Source organism: Ranitomeya imitator, chromosome 10, assembly GCF_032444005.1.
Source record: "Ranitomeya imitator isolate aRanImi1 chromosome 10, aRanImi1.pri, whole genome shotgun sequence".
Taxonomy (NCBI): domain Eukaryota; kingdom Metazoa; phylum Chordata; class Amphibia; order Anura; family Dendrobatidae; genus Ranitomeya; species Ranitomeya imitator.
This window is the reverse complement of record NC_091291.1, coordinates 129,673,038-129,694,089: the sequence shown is the minus strand read 5'-3', so window position 1 is coordinate 129,694,089 and position 21,052 is coordinate 129,673,038. Positions and strand designations below refer to the sequence as shown.

Sequence of the window (21,052 nt, the reverse complement as noted above, 5' to 3'; positions counted from 1 at the left end):
TGACTTTTAAGATTGCTACTTCCAATATGTGGCACTACAGTTCATGTCCTTTTCCTCTATGGAGAGGCTATTTAATTTACCAAAGGAGCATTGTATGACCTTTAAGTCTCCTCACACCCTCCACAATGAGAAATGTTCCCCCTTAGGCCTCGTTGACACATTCAGTATGTGGTCAGTATTTCACATCAGTATCTGAAAAACCAAAACCAGGAGAGAGCAATCAGAGGAAAAGTGTAAGGGCCCCTTTCCACTTGTGAGAAAAACGGACGAGTGCAATCCGATAAAAAATCGGATTGCACTCGGACCAATGTTTTTCAATAGGTGACAATCCATTAGCGATTTTTTTCCCAGCCGAAATCGGACTGAGAAAAATCTGTGTCGGCTGAGAAAAAAATCGCAGCATGCTGCGTATTGCTGAGATTCTCGGACGAGACTCGCCAATGCAAGTCAATGGGTGCGAGAGAAAAAACGCACAGCACTCGCACCATGCGAGTGCTGTCCGATTTTTACGCACCCGTGTCCTTAGAAAAGCCGGCAATTCAGTGCAGAGTACAGTAAAATCACACTGACAGGTTAGATGAGAGTAGATATATACACATAGAATAGGTATATATACATATATATATGTCAGGGAGACACCTATATATATATATATTTATATTTAATGCAGCGCGAGACAGCTTAAAAGCTGGTAATTCAATTACCGGCTTTTGCTTTCTCCTTCCTAAACCCGACATGATATGAGACCTGGATTACATACAGTAAACCATCTCATATCACCATTTTTTTTGCATATTCCACACTACTAATGTCAGTAGTGTGTATATGCAAAATTTGGGCGTTCTAGCTATTATATTTAAGGGTTAAATTGCGGAAAAAATTGGCGTGGGCTCCCGCGCAATTTTCTCCGCCAGAGTAGTAAAGCCAGTGACTGGGGGCAGATGTTAATAGCCTGGAGAGGGTCCATGGTTATTGGCCCCCCCCTGGCTAAAAACTCCTGCCCCCAGCCACCCCAGAAAAGGCACATCTGTAAGATGCGCCTATTCTGGCACTTGGCCACTCTCTTCCCATTCCCGTGTAGCGGTGGGATATGGGGTAATGAAGGGTTAATGCCACCTTGCTATTGTAAGGTGACATTAAGCCTAATTAATAATGGAGAGGCGTCAATTATGACACCTATCCATTATTAATGCAATTGAATGAAAGGGTTAAAAAAAACACACACACATTATTAAAAATTATTTTAATGAAATAAAATCAAAGGTTGTTGTAATATTTTATTTAACGCCCAATCCAATCACTGAAGACCCTCGTTCTGTAAAAGAAAAAACATAATAAACCAACAATATACTTACCTTCCGCAGATCTGTAAAGTCCAACGATGTAAATCCTTCTGAAGGGGTTAAAACATTTTGCAGCCAGGAGCTTTGCTAATGCAATGCTACTCCTCGCTGCAAAACCCCTGGAAATGAGTCTAAATATAGATCAATGAGCTATATTTAGCTTCATTTGCGGTGAGGCGCCCTCTGCTGGCTGTTTATAGATCGTGGGAACTTGCCTAGAAAGCCTGGGAGCTTTCTAGGAAATTTCCCACGATCTATGAACATCCAGCAGAGGGCGCCTCTCCGCAAATGAAGCTAAATATAGCTCATTGATCTATATTTAGACTCATTCCCCGGGGTTTTGCAGCGAGGAGCAGCCTGCATTAGCAAAGCTCCTTGCTGCAAAATGTTTTAACCCCTTCAGAAGGATTTACATCGTTGGACGTCACAGATCTGCGGAGGGTAAGTATATTGTTGGTTTATTATGTTTTTTCTTTCACAGAACGAGGGTCTTCAGTGACTGGATTGGCCGTAGAATAAAATACTCCAACAACCATTGTTTTTATTTCATTAAAATAATTTTAAATAATGTGTTTGTGTTTTATTTAACCCTTTCATTCAGTTGGATTAATAATGGATAGGTGTCATAATTGACGCCTCTCCATTATTAATTAGGCTTAATGTCACCTTACAATAGCAAGGTGGCATTAACCCTTCATTACCCCATATCCCACCGCTACACGGGAATGGGAAGAGAGTGGCCAAGTGCCAGAATAGGCGCATCTTCCAGATGTGCCTTTTCTGGGGTGGCTGGGGGCAGATATTTTTAGCCAGGGGGGGGCCAATAACCATGGACCCTCTCCAGGCTATTAATATCTGCCCTCAGTCACTGGCTTTACTACTCTGGCGGAGAAAATTGCGCGGGAGCCCACGCCAATTTTTTCCGCCATTTAACCCTTTATTTTAAGAGCTAGAACGGCCAAATTTTGCAGATACACTCTACTGACATTAGTAGTGTGGAATCTGCAAAAAAAAAGGAGAGAAGACATGGTTTACTGTATGTAAACCATGTCTCAAATCATGTCGGGTTTTAGGAAGGAGAAAGAAAAAGTCGGTAATTGAATTACCGGCTTTCAAGCTGTATAGCGCTGGAATAAATATTAATATATATATACATATATGTGTCTAATGACATATATATATATATATATATATATATATATATATATATATATATATATATATATATATATAGACAGTATATATATATATTTTTTTCTTTTTGGGACACATGGATCATTTCTATAGCGGTATGTTGGTTTTGCGAGCCTGCGAGAAAACCACGCAGTACGGATGCCATACGGATTACATACGGAGGATGCCATGCGCAAAAAACGCTGACACGCCCTGCCTACGGAGGAGCTACGGACCACTATTTTCGGGACATTTCAGCGTATTACGGCCGTAATATACGGACCGTATTTTCATACGCTGAGTGTGAAGCCGGCCTAATAGAAACATGTCTCCGCTTCTGCATTTATCACCCACTTCTGGTTTTGGCTTACAAATACTATGTAAAATACTGAGCAAATACTGAACGTGTGTGTACGTGGTCTTAGACAAATTATAGAGGCACTGCTGTTAAAATGCAGATATTTGGGTTGGACAGAATTCTCAGCAGTGTAAGAAGATTGTACAGTAATTTGTTCACCTTTCATATGTGTATTGGAGGAACTGTATTGTTAACGTGGAAAGTATTGTTATTGTTTACTTTCCTTTTTTATATGTCTTTAGTGTAAGGTCTCCTGTCTTCATGTTGTATAGGTTTATTACTACGCAGATACAATATACGCACAAGCTGGAGTGCCGGATGAGACTGTTCAGTACGTAACGGTGGCCACAGGATCGGTCAACGTTCTCATGACTTTGGCTGCGGTGAGTCCAATGTTTAGTGCGGTGAGCGCAAGACAAGGTTGTGGTTTACGGACGAAATCGTTGGGTTCAGACATCTTTACTTCACTTTTATCTACTTTGATTCTGTGTTAAAGGGAACCTGTCACCCCGTTTTTTGAGATTGAGCTATAAATACTGTTAAATAGGGCCTGCGCTGTGTGTTCCTATAGTGTATGTAGTGTACCCCGATTCCCCACCTATGCTGAGAAATAACTTACCAAAGTCGCCGTTTTCGCCTGTCAATCAGGCTGGTCAGGTCGGGAGGGCGTGTTCACAGCGCTGGTTCTTCCTCAGCTTTACGTTGGTGGCGTAGTGGTGAACAAGCAGCGCGCGATCTGCGCTGTCATCCCTTTCGTCGGTGGGGGCGGCCATCTTCCTGGGGCCGCGCGTGCGCAGATCGAGTGCTCTGCTGCACGGGGCTTCAGGAAAATGGCCGCGGGATGCCGCGCGTGCGCATTAGAGATCGCGGCGGCCATTTTCCCAAAGCCGAGTTTGCATCTCGGCTTTGGGAAAATGGCCGCCGCGATCTCTAATGCGCACGCGCGGCATCCCGCGGCCATTTTCCTGAAGCCCCGTGCAGCAGAGCACTCGATCTGCGCACGCGCGGCCCCAGGAAGATGGCCGCCCCCACCGATGCAAGGGATTACAGCGCAGATCGCGCGCTGCTTGTTCACCACTACGCCACCAACGTAAAGCTGAGGAAGAACCAGCGATGTCACCACGCCCTCCCGACCTGACCAGCCTGATTGACAGGCGAAAACGGCGACTTTGGTAAGTTATATCTCAGCATAGGTGGGGAATCAGGGTACACTACATACACTATAGGAACACACAGCGCAGGCCCTATTTAACAGTATTTATAGCTCAATCTCAAAAAACGGGGTGACAGGTTCCCTTTAATATCGATGTCTCGTGAAGACAGAACTTGTCCATTTACCCAATTAGGGTATTTTTTATTATTATTATTATTATTATTATTATTGGCTTTCAACTCAAACTCAAACCATTGTGACTTGATGGATTAGTGCTTTGTAGGAAGATGGATTTTGTGCAAGCCAAGATAGGTCCACCAGGGTCTTCTCCATCGTTATCTGGATAATATGAAGCCATCGCTAGCTGGTCTTCCTTATTGCCTTGTTTCTTCTTTTCTTCTGACCATGATGTCCTTCACCAGTGATTGCTCTCTTCGTCTGAGGTGTCCACAGTAGGCTAGTCATAGATTGGTGGTCCTTGCTTCGAGTGACATGTCTGGTTGATTTGTTCCAAAATTAATTCATTTGTTCTTCTTGCCATCCATTGGATTGATAGTCTCCTTTTCCAGTAATACATTTTTGAAGACATTGATTAGGTCACAAGGATGTTTTATTGGGACTCCCTTATTAGCCTGAGCGAAGAGCTGCTCTCTAAGGTTTATGTGCACATCTGAGTCGCCCATCAGGGCCGTGGGGTACTCGGTTCCAGGTCCGGTACTTAAAGGGAATGTCAGGGTGGTGGCGACCCAGTCCATGGCCCTGGGCGCCCAAGTAAAAGGGAATGTCCTTAAAGGGGTTTTGAATGAAGTTTGTGTTCATGGCGCCATCTATGGTTCTTGGTTAGAGGTGACCGACGTTGCTTAAAGTAGACCACTGGGGTGATATTATGGCAGCTAAGATGGTATAACTTCCCACAGGTGAAGCTAGGTCCCCAAGGCTCCCGGTTTGTAGATGGAGATGGTGGGTAGTGTAGAAAGAAACGGAGGACACAGGTTTGCAGTCTCTTTACCTGGTTTTACTGAAGACTTCAGGCAGCCACAATCCGGAGCACCAGATCACAGGTACAGGCAGGACCCGGCCGGTTTGGAAGGGAGATCAGAGTCCCCTTTACCAGGTGGAGTTAAAGCCTTCCTACTAGCGCTGTGGTGTAGTCCCTTGCTGCCTGTGGCTTCTGTCAAAGTCCTCAATGTTCTCTCTGTCCTCCTTAAAGGTGGGACACAAACCCGTATGACAGGTGGCTCAAGCCTTTTTACAGGGTCTCTATCACGACCTGGGCTCTATGCACCACTGTGTCTCCTGGTGTTAGGGCGGACAGGTGACGAGTAGTCCTGCTGTCCTGCTGGCTTCTGCTGCGAGTCTTGGAGTCCCTCACAACCTCGGTCTTCCGGCTACCGGTGTCTGCGCTCTGTAAGGAGGTAGCCCAGTCGCAGTTGTACTCCCCAGTTCTCACTCTCTTGTGCATCACTTCTGCAACACGCTCTCTACAAATTGTTCAGCTTTCTCCTTCTCTTTCTCTAGGAGCTGCAGCACTTCTCATGGCTGCACGGCCCCTCTGCTTCCTTCTCCTCTGTCTTTCTGACAGGAACTATCTCTCAGACTGGCTGACTTTCCCTCCAGACCAGAATATATATAGGGGAGCCACCCACAAGCTAGATCAGAGCTCCCCCTTCTGGCCTGGAGTGTGAACATGTTGTATGCATGTGTGTACATGTGGAAAAAAGGGAATCCAGCTCCAAGGGATAAAATCACTTAACTTTAATAGTATTCATTTAAAATAGAAATAGGCTATAAGACACACAAAAACCGGATATACCGGAAAGAGAGTGCCTGTGTAAACTGTCTGAGACTAAGAGCACTTGTGTGTTCGAAATGCGTACACCTAGAACCCACCTGAGAAAGAGCCAAAAAGAATGAATATATTCACAGCAACGTTAGAACGGCTTGTACATATGCTCCATCTTTTGTCATTTCTTATAACCACTTCACACTTTGAAAGCCAGGGAACAGCTAAAAGAAGTGACCAGTCCATTCTTCTGGCTGCTTTCCCTTGGAAAACCACCACTATGCTAATGCCGGCTCCTGTTCCTCTCCTCGTCCCCTTACTATCGGGGTTCCGCAGGGCTCAGTCCTAGGCCCCCTCCTCTTCTCTCTATACACTGTCCCTATTGGACAAACAATCAGCAGATTTGGGTTCCAGTACCATCTCTATGCTGACGACACCCAATTATACACTTCTTCCCCTGACATCACCCCTACCCTAATTCATAATACCAAGGATTGTCTGTCTGCTGTCTCTAACATCATGTCCTCCCTCTATCTGAAACTAAATCTCTCCAAAACTGAACTACTTGTTTTTCTCCCTTCTACTAACCTCACTCTACCCAACATCAAAATTACCCTGGAGGGTTCAACCATAACTCCCAAGCAGCATGCCCGCTGTCTTGGGGTCATATTCGACACCAAACTTTCTTTTACTCCCTATATCCGATCACTCACTCGCTCTTGTCACCTGCATCTTAAAAACATCTCCAGAATCCGACCTTTTCTCACCAACTACTAAGACTCTTACTGTCGCTCTTATTCATTCCCGTCTGGACTACTGCAACTCTCTTCTGATCGGTCTCCCTCTTGCCAAACTTTCTCCTCTCCAATCCATCTTGAATGCGGCAGCCAGGGTCATATTTCTGTCCAGCCGCTTCACCGATGCCTCCATCTTGTGCCACTCATTACACTGGCTACCCATTTGCTACAGGGTCCAGTATAAACTTATCTCTCTCACCCACAAAGCTCTCCACAGTTCTGCACCGCCTTATATCTCCTCTCTCATCTCTGTCTATCGCCCTACACGTGCCCTCCGTTCTACAAATAACCTAAGGCTAACATCCCCCGTAATCCGAACCTTGCACCTCCGTCTCCAAGACTTCTCTCGTGCTGCGCCAGCTCTCTGGAATGCACTTCCCCAGACGATCAGACTGATACCTAGCCCCGACCTATTCAAGTGCGCTTTAAATACCCATCTCTTCAAACAAGCCTACCACATCAACCACTCAGTAAACTAACTTTACCCTGTTCCCTCCTTCCAAATATTATTCTGAATCTGCCCCCTACTATTCATCTGTCTCCACACCCTCCATGCACACGATAACTGCACTTGATACTTGACTATTGCACTTAAACACACGGGCTGATGACCGGATCATGCAGCTTTATATGAGAATCCCTATTTATTATAATTGCCAGACCTGAAATAACAATCACTGTTCACCTATTGTGCCCCCCCATTTCCTTGTAGATTGTAAGCATGCGAGCAGGGACCTCGCCCCTAACGTCACTGTTTATATTGTATTAACTCGTACTGAATTTATTGTCTGTACATGTCCCCGCTTAATTGTAAAGAGCTGCGTAATATGTTGGCGCTATATAAATAAAAATTATTATTATTATTATTATATGGATTTTTTTTAAAAAAAGGACGTAAAAAAAATACACACACATTACACCAGCGTTTTAAAGACGCCGAGTGCACATACCCTAAGAGTGGTTCTTGGTCCACTTTTGCATTACACAATCATATGAATGGCCACCAGGTTCATGCCCCCTTTAGTGGAAACGGTGCTCTCACTAACCAAATCAACCAGGTGCGCTTGGAAAAGGATTTGGGGTGATCAAAATAGAGACAGACCCTTAAAATAGTGGGCGCACTTAGAATTTAAAATAAACTGCACATTGACTAATCCGCAGATCAGGCTCACAGCAACTGAGTCTGAGTATCAGAGGTCTGTGCTGCTTTGATATCTAAATAAAGCTCAGTATCCCCTTTACTGCACGTCCTGATTTACCAACTCTACTGGCGCTGTCCTGGAAGGCCATACATCTGCCTTGATAAAAGACATCAGTCATGGACCGCTTGTGCCCAAAGACTTCTCCACTTTCCAGCTCTATCAATAAGTTCCATAAAGAACAATGCAGGCGCATGGAGGAGGTGAGACCATACGGGCACTGCACCTGGCACATTTAGTACCCCAGCCATAGAAGAAGCCCCCTTCTTCTGTTATTATTAGATATGTATTTATCCTGATATTCCATATGTATCATGTTTCCCTGCTTCTTTCTCTAGATCTTCATTGTGGACTCGTGGGGAAGAAGATTACTCCTGCTCCTTGGCTTTGGGATTTGCTGCACCGCGTGTGTTGTGTTGACTATTGCACTTGTCTATCAGGTGGGAGAGTTGCATCTTTAGTAGAGAATCCGGTGATACTTGAGAAATGTGATATGTATTTGTTTCTATAGTTGGGTCTGTAGGCAACAGATTTGTGATGGTTATTGGAATCAGTTCTTTGCTGACATCATTAAAATTGCCTGGTTACCTGGGCTATGTAATGTATGGAAGTGGCGCAGTGGTTAGCACAGCAGCCTTGGAGCGCTGGAGTCCTGGGTTCAAGCCCCACCCTGGACAACATCTGCAAAGAGTTTGTATGTTCTCTCCGTGTTTGCGTAGGTTTCCTCCGGGTTCTCCGGTTTCCTCCCACATTCCAAAGACATACTGATAGGGAATTTAGATTGTGAGCCCCATCGGGGACAGCGATGATAATGTGTGCAAACTGTAAAGCGCTGCAAAATATGTTAGCGCTATATAAAAATAAAGATTATTATTATAAGTGCTGGCTCCACCAAAGTGGAGTACATGGTGAGCAGGAGACCTGCTGCTTTGATGACTTTATACTCTAGGGCTTGGTTCCCGGCCCTGATCAAGGGGCAGTAGTATTATTACGCCAAAAAATGGGGTCTCCCAAATAGTGGTTCACCTGCACTCGCTGCCAAACTGTGATAATAATTCCCATCCCGTTTCACGTGGGACAATATGGCCTTGTGAACCCAGCCTAATAGGGCATACGTACAGATGTTGTCCTCCTCAGACAGCCTATGTAAAGGGAATGTGTCATCAGAAAAATATCTTTTGTTTAAACCTGTTAAACGCAGGCTATTTTTTGTGTTTTTTTTTAATTTTTGCTCAATTTTTCACATAATTTTCTATATTAAAGCAAATTAAAAATCTGACAATTTTTACACTGGCCACTAGGACAAGTATCAGACTAAGGCTGGTTTCACATTTTCACATTTGCGTTTAAAAACGCAGCGTTTTAAACGCATCCGCAAGTGGTGAAAAAAAAAAGCATGTAAACGCGTACAAACGCTGCGTTTTTTTAGACGCATGCGTTGTCGCATGCGGTTAAAAAACGCCGCATTTGTACGCGTTTATATGCTGTTTTTCCTGCGTTTGCGCTTTTGGTACGCATGATGAGAAATTTCACAAGCTGGTTTCTGTTCATTCTGCTTCACAAACATCGGAATAAAAAGCGTCTTTCAGTGTGTGACAGCTGCCAATCATAAAAATCTACTAGACAACCCCTTATAAATAGAAATCAAACACCCTTCATCAACTTTTAGTTATGGAAAAAAGTAAAAAATTTAAAAAATTTATTTATTTCCATTTTCCGGATAGGGTTAGGGATAGGGTTAGGGATAGGGTTAGGGTTTGGATCCCTTTATCACCTTGATGGTGAGGGGTGGCTTATCAGTGTCTAGACTTGTTTTTCTCTATTGAAACGCATGCGTTCAAAAACGCAACCAAACGCATGTGCTGAAAAACGCATGTGTTTACATAGATAGCAATACGTTTTTTTTTTACGCAATCGAACGATTGCTTTTTTTTGCGGCAAAAAAACGCCTCTAGAAATTACTACATGTTGCATTTCCGCACCAAAACGCAAGCATCGAAACGACGCATGCGTCGTCAAACGTGGCCAAACGCGTACGAAAAAAGCATGCGTTTTTAATGTTAAATATAGGAAAACAAGACGCATGCGTTTATATGCATTAAAACGCAGCGGCAAAAAACGCAAATGTGAAACCAGCTCTAGGCTACTTTCACAATAGCGTTGTTTGCTGTACGTCGCAATGCGTCGTTCTGGAGAAAAAACGCATCCTGCAAATGTGCCCGCAGGATGCCTTTTTTCTCCATAGACTTGCATTAGCGACGCATTGCGACGTATGGCCACACGTCGCATCCGTCGTGCGACGGATGCGTCGTGTTTTGGCGGACCGTCGGCATAAAAAAAGTTACATGTAACATTTTTTTTGTACGTCAAGTCCGCCATTTCTGACTGCGCATGCGCGGACAGAACTCCGCCTCCACCTCCCCGGAAATTACAATGGGGCAGCGAATGCGTTGAAAAACTGCATCCGCTGCCCCCATTGTTCATTTTTTTCACAACCTGCGTCGGTACGTCGGGCCGACGCATGGCGACGGCCCCGTACCGACGTTAGTGTGAAAGTAGCCTAATGCTCATTGTTCTTTTCATAAGGAATAATAAACTCTACGGTATTTACTGCTCATGCTTTGAACTAGGCAAAGGTCATTGTGTATAGAGGGGAAGAAGGTGAGCTGTGACATGGAGTATCCGGTGTTTTATCTACTGTATATACAGATTCTACCTTCCATTGTAACACTGTCTGTAATCATGAGACTGCTGAAAAGTCAACTATACACAATAGGAAGTATGAGTCTAGTATTGGGCTTAGTACCCTGTGTGAAAAATTGCAACATTTCTAGTGTGTGTGTGATTCTTAATAAATATACTGATATAGTAAATTGGAAAAACACAATCATAATTTCAAAAAGTCATTTTGTTGTAACATATTTTCTGTTATATTTGTCATTTTCATTATTTAGGGCAATATACATTGGAGTGAAAAAGTGTTTGTCCCTTCCTGATTTCCTATCCTTTTTCAAATTTGTCACACTTATACGTTTCAGATCACCAAACAAATGTAAATATTTGACAAAGGTAACACAACTAATCACTTAAGATACAGTTTTTAAATGAAGGTCTTTATTATTAACCCTTTCCCGCCGCAGCCCATTTTTGTTTTTGCGTTTTCGTTTTTCGCTCCCCTCCTTCCCAGAGCCATAACTTTCATATTTTTCCGTCAATATGGCCTTGTCAGGGCTTATTTTTTGCGGGACCAGCTGTACTTTTGAACGACACCATTGGTTTAACCATGTCTGGTACTAGAAAACGGGAAAAAAATTCCAAGTGCGGTGAAATTGCAAAAAAAGTGCAATCCCACACTCGTTTGTTGATTGGCTTTTTTGCAAGCTTTACTAAATGCTAAAACTGACCTGATATTATGATTCTCCAGATCATTACGAGATCATAGACACCTAACATGTCTAGGTTATTTTTTATCTAAGTGGTGAAAAAAATTCAAAACTTTGCTAAAAAAAAGGGCCATTTTCCGATACCCGTAGCGTCTCCATTTTTCGTGATCTGGGGTCGGGTGAGGGCTTATTTTTTGCGTGCCGAGCTGATGTTTTTAATGATACCACATTTGTGCAGATACGTTCTTTTCATCGCCCGTTATTGCATTTTAATGCAATGTCGTGGCGACCAAAAAAACTTCTGGCGTTTCGAATTTTTTTCTTGCTACGCCGTTTAGCGATCAGGTTAATGCTTTTTTTTATTGATAGATCGGGCGATTCTGAATGCGGTGATACCAAATATGTGTAGGTTTGATTTTTTTTTATTATTTTATTTTGAATGGGGCAAAAGGGGGGTGATTTAAACTTTTATATATTTTTTCATATGTTTTTAAAAAATTTTCATATTTTTAAAAACTTTTTTTTTTTACGCTCCATGGGAAGCTAGAAGCTGGCATAGCCTGATTGGCTCTGCTACATAGCTGAAATGCAGGCTTGCTATGAGCACCAACCACAGGGGGCGCTCACAGCAGGCCAACATCAGTAACAATAGAGATCTCAAGGACCTCTATGGTTACCATCCTGACGTATCGCCGACCCCCGATCATGTGACAGGGGTCGGTGATGCGCTCATTTACGGCCCTGCGGCCGGAAGCGCCGGTTAAATGCCGCTGTCAGCTTTTGACATCGGCATTTAACAGGTTAATAGCAGCGGATGAATCACGATTTCACCCGCCACTATTGCGCGCACATGTCAGCTGTACAAAAAAACTGACATGTCACGACTTTGATGTGGGCTCACCGCCGGAGACCACATCAAAGCTGGGGACCCGACATGCCCCGTACTAGTACGGGGCATGTCGGGAAGGGGTTAAAAGAAAATATCCAAACCTACAGGGCCCTGTGTAAAAAAGTGATTGCCACTTAAACCTAATAACTGATTAGGCCTCCCTTAGCAGCAACAACTGCAATCAAGTGTTTGCGATAACTTGTGAGTTGCCCACCAGGGCAGCGGGGTACTCGGCACCGGGTCCAGTCGCTATTAAAGGGGATGTCACGGTGGCTGAGACCCGGTCCGTGGCCCTGTGACTCACTGTAAAAGGGGAACGGTCTTTAAAGGGAATTGTGATAATGTCTGTTGTGACGCCACCTGTGGAGTTCGGTCAATAGGGGGACCTACGCTGCTTTAAAGGGGTCCTCTGGGGGATGTTGTTGCAGCAATGATGGTGATGCTTCCCACAGGTGAAGCGGGGTCCCAAGGTGTATGGCGATGATGGTGTATGCCGGTGAATGAGTAAAGGGCACAGCGTTGCAGTCTTTACCTGGTTTACTGAAGTTGTCACAGGCCTTAGTACCGGCAACAGGTACATTAGGTGCCCAGGCAGCCCGGAAACAAGTGAAATCCCCTTGGCAAGTCCGGTTGGGAGCCTTCCACTTTGCCCTCGCTATAAGTCCCTTGCTGCCTGAAGTGTCTTAACAAGGTCCTGGTTCTTTCCCCTGTCCTGGGACAGGTACCTGTGTGGTAGGCAGCTTCAGCCGCTCCTTCTTGGGTCCCTGCACGGTGACTCCAGGCTACAGAATGCTGCTGTACCACAGGCTTAATTTGGGCAATATACTTGTAGTTCTGTGCCCTCTGCTTCTGCTATGGGGCTCGCAGCTCCCCACAGCCTCGGGCTCCAGGTTCCAGGTCTCTGCGCTCTGGCTCCTCGGAGGCCCACTCGCAGCCTCCTTGAGCCCTCAAATCTCTCCTCTGTGCTCCTTTCCTGTCTCTTCTTTCCTGTCTCTCTGGACCGACTGTCTCTGTCCACTATATCTTAGACCGCCTGACTCCTCCAGACCAGGATCTTTATTCAGGGAAGTTCACCTAAAACCGGTTTTTGAGCTCCCCCTCCTGGCCTGGATTCAGCAGATGTTGTGTGTGAGGTTACCTGCCAAAGAGATCCCTCTTGTTTCCTGGCATAGCACTACCCTCCCTGAGAGGAAGTCAGCACCTTTGTGGTACCCGAACTCCAGGGGTGCCACACTTGTAATGAGTCTTTTACATCGCTCTGGAAAAATTTTGGCCCACTCATCTCTGCATAATTGTTGTAATTCAGTCACATTGGGCAGTTTCCGAGCATGAACCACCTTTTTAAGGTCATGCCACAGCATCTCAATCGGATTAAGGTATGAACTTTGCCTAGGTCACTCCAAAGTCTTCATTTTGTTTTTCTTAAGCCATTCAGAGGTGGACTTGCTGGTGTGTTTTGGATCATTGTACTGCTGTATAACCCAAATGCGCTTGAACTTGAGGTCATGAACAGATGGCCAGACATCCTCCTTCAGGATTTGTTGGTAGAGAGTAGAATTAATGGTTCCATTTACCACAGCAAGTATTTCAGGTTCCGAAGCAGCAAGACCACCACAGACCATCCCACTACCACCACCATATTTTACTGTTGGTATGATGTTACTTTTCTGAAATGCTGTGTTACTTTCTAAGTGAGATGTAATGAGACATAGGTTTGGATTTCTTTTTCCCTTAGTAATAAATACCTTTAAAAACTGCCTTTTGCAATTACTTTTGTTATCTTTGTCTAATATTTACATTTCTTTAGTGATCTGAAACATTTAAGTGTGGCAAACATGCAAAAGAATAGGAAATCAGGAAGGGGCAAACACCTTTTTACACAACTGTACGATCTTTTCAAAATCAGTTTATAATTTAAATTGTTATAAAATTAACAACTTTGGGTAAGTTATAGAGAATTAATTATTGAATATTATGTTGGGCCTAATCCCAGATCCATTTTTTGTCAGACAACCGTGCACTGGATGCCGTACCTTAGCATTGCCTGTGTCATCATCTATGTTATAGGTCATGCCATTGGACCAAGTGAGTAATGTAATCCTAATCTGTCTCAGTGTCAGCACATAATGACTGTTTAAACCAAGCACAGGTTGAAGTCGCATTGTCATGCTTAACGCCTTGCCCACATTTGAAGTATATATACATCATGGTTGGGAAGGACTTCCTGACCGATGAGGTATATGTATGCCATGGCATTCGCGGCAGCTCCCTTATGAGGGCGATCACCGCCGAGTGTTCAGCTGATATAATAATTCCCGGCAGTTTAACACCCTAAATGCTGCGATAGATATCGATCACTGCATTTAGAAGTCAGGGAGAGAGAGGGAGCCCCCTCTGCCTTCCGATCAGCGCACCCGCAATGGTGATCCGGTTCACCAAGCTCAGAGCATGGTCTAAGGGCCTTGTTGAAATGCTTTATATCAGACTGCTGAAAGTGAAAATCCCATAGAGGGACTAAGTAAAAAAGTAAGCAAACAAATTAAATAAAATTGTAACAACATATTAAAAAAAAACACAAAGTAATATAAAATATTTATACACAGTACAGACCAAAAGTTTGGACACACCTTCTCATTTAAAGATTTTTTTTGTATTTTCATGCCTATGAAAATTGTACATTCACACTGAAGGCATCAAAACTATGAATTAACACATGTGGAGTTATATACTTAACAAAAAAGTGTGAAACAACTGAAATTATGTCTTATATTCCAAGTTATTCAAAGAAGCCACCTTTTGCTTTGATGACTGCTTTGCACAGTCTTGGCATTCTCTTGATGAGCTTCAAGAGGTAGTCACCGAGAATGGTTTTCACTTCACAGGTGTGCCCTGTTAGAATTTGTATTATTTCAAAGGGAAAAAAAACTCCAAGTAAATGTGGCGCTAAGCACCTACGGATTTTTTTAATGCATCCACTTCAAGTGAAAAATGTTAATAAAGATTCATTTATTTTCTCAAAATAAAAAAATAAGATATATTTGTAAAATATTTTTAAAAAACAGTACAACACGTTTCGGCTGCTATTTTTACAGTGCAGCCTTCATCAGGTAGCAAAAAAACAAAAAAAAACAAAAAGAACAAAATACAATAAGCACTATAAAATGATGTTACAACCTCCAAGTTCTCTTATTTATGAGGGTTCCTAGAAGGGATTAGCAGAGCGGGACCGGGGATCAGGTTCTCCTTTCCTGATGACTAACTACATGGTAGCCTCTAAAGAGACACATTTTTCATATATATATATATATATATATATATATATATATATATATAAGCAGTTTAGTACTTCTATCCAAAATGAGCTTTTAAATACATGGTATTACACTGTTACGAACAAACACAACATTAAAAATATAGGTATATACACAATCATAAATATGATTCACTCCAATACCTCATCAATTCCACTATGCATATTTATGATCATACATATGAATCATATTTATGATGAGGAATTGATGTGGAATTGATGAGGTATTGGAGTGAATCATATTTATGATTGTGTATATACCTATATTTTTAATATTGTACTGTTTTTTAAAAATATTTTACAAATATATCTTATTTTTTTATTTTGAGAAAATAAATGAATTTTTATTAACATTTTTCACTTGAAGTGGATGCATTCAAAATATCCGTAAGTGCTTAGCGCCACATTTACTTGGAGTTTTTTTCCCTTTGAAATCGCCACCTGTGTGGATCTGAAGCAGGATCAACACATAGTTCTCCAAAGTGAGCTGCACACCTTATTGGATTATACAACATACGAAGAAGAGTTGCCTAAAGAATTGATTCCTTGAGAATCTCAACGTGCATTTCTTAGGCTAGGTTCATATTGCGTTAGCACAACCCGCTAGCGCTAAACGGGTTGCACTAACGCAATGTTTTTAATGGGGCCGCGTCCCGGGGTCGCGGTAACGTCCCCGCTCTCGCAGATCCCCGATCTGTGAGAGCGGGGAACGGACCGCGGGCGCGCCTCGGACGCTGCAAGCAGCGTCCGCGGCGCGCCAGGAAACACCGGCGCGTCGCTAGCGCGTGCCGAACATGGCACGCGCTAGTGCAGCGCGTTCCCATTGCCGTGAATGGGCGCGCTAACGGACGCGTTGCACGGCGTTAATTTCGCCGTGCAACGCTGTCCGTTAAGCGCGTTCCCATAACGCAATGGGAACCCAGCCTTACCGATAGAAGGTGAGCATAACTACAAATAAAAGAAATGTTTTTAACTTGTTGGTAAAAACGTATTACGCTCAGAGGAAGCGCCGCACTTGTCTCTTTTTTTCCCCTCTTTCCCTAAACCAGGGTATTTCTAAAGAATTTGTATCATGGCAAGAAAAAAAGCAGGTAAGTAAAGAAAAACGAGTGGCCGTCATTACCTTAAGAAATGAAGGTCAGTCAGTTCCGAAAAATTGGGAAAACTTTGAAAGTGTCCCCAAGTGTAGTGGCAAAAATCATCAAGCGCTACAAAGAAACTGGCTCATATGAGGACCGCCCCAGGAAAGGAAGACCAAGAGTCACCTCTGCTTCTGAGGATAAGTTTATCCGAGTCACCAGCCTCAGAAATCGCAGGTTAACAGCAGCTCAGATTAGAGACCAGGTCAATGCCACACAGAGTTCTAGCAGCAGACACATCTCTACAACAACTGTTAAGAGGAGACTTTGTGCAGCAGGCCTTCATGGTAAAATAGCTGCTAGGAAACCACTGCTAAGGACAGGCAACAAGCAGACGAGACTTATTTGGGCTAAAGAACACAAGGAATGGACATTAGACCAGTGGAAATCTGTGGTTTGGTCTGATGAGTCCAAATTTAAGATCTTTGCTTCCAACCACCGTGTCTTTGTGCGATGCAGAAAAGGTGAACGGATGGACTCTACATGCCTGGTTCCCACCGTGAAGCATGGAGGAGGAGGTGTGATGGTGTGGGGGGGGCTTTGCTGGTGACACTGTTGGGGATTTATTCAAAATTGAAGGCATACAGAACCAGCATGGCTACCACAGCATCTTGCAGCGGCATGCTATTCCATCCGGTTTGCGTTTAGTTGGACCATCATTTATTTTTCAACAAAGCAATGACCCCAAACACACCTCCAGGCTGTGTAAGGGCTATTTGACCAAGAAGGAGAGTGATGGGGTGTTACACCAGATGACCTGGCTTCCACAGTCACCAGACCTGAACCCAATCGAGATGGTTTGGGGTGAGCTGGACCGCAGAGTGAAGGCAAAAGGGCCAACAAGTGCTAAGCATCTCTGGGAACTCCTTCAAGATTGTTGGAAGACCATTCCCGGTGACTACCTCTTGAAGCTCATCAAGAGAATGCCAAGAATGCGCAAAGCAGTCATCAAAGCAAAAGGTGGCTACTTTGAAGAACCTAGAATATAAGACATAATTTCAGTTCTTTCACACTTTTTTGTTAAGTACCGTATATACTCGAGTATAAGCCGAGATTTTCAGCCCAAATTTTTGGGCTGAAAGTGCCCCTCTCGGCTTATACTCGAGTCAATGTGGGTGGCAGGGTCGGCGGGTGAGGGCGCTGAGGTATACTTACCTAGTCCCAGCGATCCTCGCGCTGTCCCTGCCGTCCCACGGGCTTCTGTGCTGCAGCTTCGTCCTCTCTTCAGCGGTCACGTGGGACCGCTCATTAGAGATATGAATAAGCGGCTCCACCTCCCATAGGGGCGGAGCCGCCTATTCATTCCTCTAATCAGCGGTGCCAGTGACCGCTGACAGGAAGAGCTGCGGCACTGAAGACCAGGCAGAGGGACAGCGCGAGGATCGCCAGGACTAGGTAAGTATAGCATATTCACCTGTCCTCGTTCCAGCCGCCAGGCGCCGCTCCATCTTCCCGGCCGGCGCCTCCATCTTCCCGGCGTCTGCGCTCTGACTGTTCAGGCAGAGGGCGCGATGACGCATACAGTGTGCGCGGCGCCCTCTGCCTGATCAGTCAGAGCAGAGACGCCGGGAAGATGGAGGCGCCGGAACGAGCAATGGGGCACAATGAACGGTGCAGAGCACCGTATATGGCACAGCAATGGGGCACAATGAACGGTGCAGAGCACCGTATATGGGCACAGATATGGGGCACAATGAACGGTGCAGAGCACCTTATATGGCACAGCAATGGGGCACAGTGAACGGTGCAGGGCACCGTATATGGCACATCTATGGGGCACAGTGAACGGTGCAGGGCACCGTATATGGCACATCTATGGGGCACAATGAACGGTGCAGAGCACCGTATATGGCACAGCAATGGGGAAATATGAACGGTGCAGAGCACCGTATATGGGCACAGATATGGGGCACAATGAACGGTGCAGAGCACCGTATATGGCACAGCAATGGGGCACAATGAACGGTGCAGAGCACCGTATATGGCACAGCAATGGGGCACAATGAACGGTGCAGAGCACCGTATATGGGCACAGATATGGGGCACAATGAACGGTGCAGAGCACCGTATATGGCACAGCAATGGGGCACAATGAACGGTGCAGAGCACCGTATATGGCACAGCAATGGGGCACAATGAACGGTGCAGAGCACCGTATATGGCACAGCAATGGGGCACAATGAACGGTGCAGAGCACCGTATATGGCACAGCAATGGGGCACAATGAACGGTGCAGAGCACCGTATATGGCACAGCTATGGGGCACAATGAACGGTGCAGAGCACTATATGGGGCACAGCTATGGGGAAATAATGAACGGTGCAGAGCACTATATGGCACAGCTATGGGGAAATAATGAACGGTGCAGAGCACTATATGGCACAGCTACGGGGAAATAATGATCTATTTTTATTTTTGAAATTCACCGATAAATGCTGCATTTCCACCCTAGGCTTATACTCGAGTCAATAAGTTTTCCCAGTTTTTTGTGGCAAAATTAGGGGGGTCGGCTTATACTCGGGTCGGCTTATACTCGAGTATATACGGTATATAATTCCACATGTGTTAATTCATAGTTTTGATGCCTTCAGCGTGAATTTACAATTTTCATAGTCATGAAAATACAGAAAAATCTTTGAATGAGGTGTGTCCACGTATGTATATATGTATGTATGTGCATATATGTATGTATATGTATACAGCTCTGGCAAAAATTAAGAGACCACTGCAAAATTTTCAGTTCAATTGATTTTTCTCTTTATATGTATATTTTTGAGTAAAATGGATGTGAATACTTTTCTGCCCAATGATGACAAAAGTATTCTAGGAGTGATACCTTTGCCACAATACAATTTGGTATTGTACTTTGAGTAAAATGTAAATTGTTCTTTTATTCTATAGACTACTGACAACATGTCTCTAAAGTTCCAACCAATACATTGTGTATTTATTTTCTGAAAATGAGAAATGGTCAAAATAACAAAAAAATTAATTGCTTGCAAACCTCAAAAAATGCAAAAAAAAACAAGTTCATAATCATTTAGAAACAATACTAATGTTTTAACTCAGGAAGAGTTTAGAAATCAATAGTTTGTGGAATAACCATGATTTTTAATCCCAGCTTTCATGTGTCTTGGCATGCTTTCTACCAGTCACATACTGCTTTTGGGTGACATTATGCCACTCCTGGTACAAAAAATTAAGCAGTTCTTCTTTGTTTGATGGCTTGTGACTTTCCATCTTTCTCTTGGACGTATGAATCAAGCTGCATACAAGGTTATCCTGGAAAAACAGTTGATTCCTTCTGCTGAGGCAATGTTCCCCAACTCTGAGGAGTGGTTTTTCCTGCAGGACAATGTCCCATGCCACACAGCTAGGTCAATCAAGGTGTGGATGAAGGACCGCCGCATCAAATCCCTGTCATGGCCGCCCAATCTCCAGACCTGAACCCCATTTAAAACCTCTGGAATGTAATCAAGAGGAAGATGATAGTCACAAGCCATCAAACAAAGAAGAACTGCTTACAGTATTGTACCAGGAGTGGAATAAGGTCACCCAAAAGCAGTGTGAAAGACTGGTGGAAAGCATGCCAAGACGCATGAAAGCTGTGATTAACAATCATGGTTATTCCACAAAATATTGATTTCTGATCTCTTCCTGAGTTAAAACATTAGTATTGTTGTTTCTAAATTATTATGAACTTGTTTTTTTTTGCATTATTTGAGGTCTGCAAGCAATTAATTTTTTTTGTTATTTTGACCATTTCTCATTTTCAGAAAATAAATACAAAATGTATTGCTTGGAACTTCGGAGACATGTTGTCAGAAGTTTATAGAATAAAAGAACAATTTACACTTTACTCAAAAATATACAGTGGGGCAAAAAAGTATTTAGTCAGTCAGCAATAGTGCAAGTTCCACCACTTAAAAAGATGAGAGGCGTCTGTAATTTACATCATAGGTAGACCTCAACTATGGGAGACAAACTGAGAAAAAAAAATCCAGAAAATCACATTGTCTGTTTTTTTAACATTTTATTTGCATATTATGGTGGAAAATAAGTATTTGGTCAGAAACAAAATTTCATCTCAATACTTTGTAATATATCTTTTGTTGGCAATGACAGAGGTCAAACGTTTTCTGTAAGTCTTCACAAGGTTGCCACACACTGTTGTTGGTATGTTGGCCCATTCCTCCATGCAGATCTCCTCTAGAGCAGTGTTGTTTTTGGCTTTTCGCTTGGCAACACGGACTTTCAACTCCCTCCAAAGGTTTTCTATAGGGTTGAGATCTGGAGACTGGCTAGGCCACTCCAGGACCTTGAAATGCTTCTTACGAAGCCACTCCTTCATTGCCCTGGCAGTGTGCTTTGGATCATTGTCATGTTGAAAGACCCAGCCACGTTTCATCTTCAATGCCCTTGCTGATGGAAGGAGGTTTGCACTCAAAATCTCACGATACATGGCCCCATTCATTCTTTCATGTACCCGGATCAGTCGTCCTGGCCCCTTTGCAGAGAAACAGCC

General features: G+C 43.8%; 1 protein-coding gene across 3 annotated transcripts in view; it reads left to right on the top strand.

The window, feature by feature from the left end:
* The window catches only part of KMT2A (lysine methyltransferase 2A), a 160,156-nt gene that overhangs the window by 134,232 nt on the left and 4,872 nt on the right, over positions 1-21,052 (top strand). For all 3 annotated transcript variants that reach the window (XM_069741274.1, XM_069741276.1, XM_069741277.1), the window contains 3 exons: positions 3,147-3,257; positions 8,145-8,246; positions 14,088-14,163. In XM_069741274.1, coding sequence (XP_069597375.1) covers positions 3,147-3,257; positions 8,145-8,246; positions 14,088-14,163 — 289 coding nt within the window. The remainder of the gene's footprint in view (positions 1-3,146; positions 3,258-8,144; positions 8,247-14,087; positions 14,164-21,052) is intronic.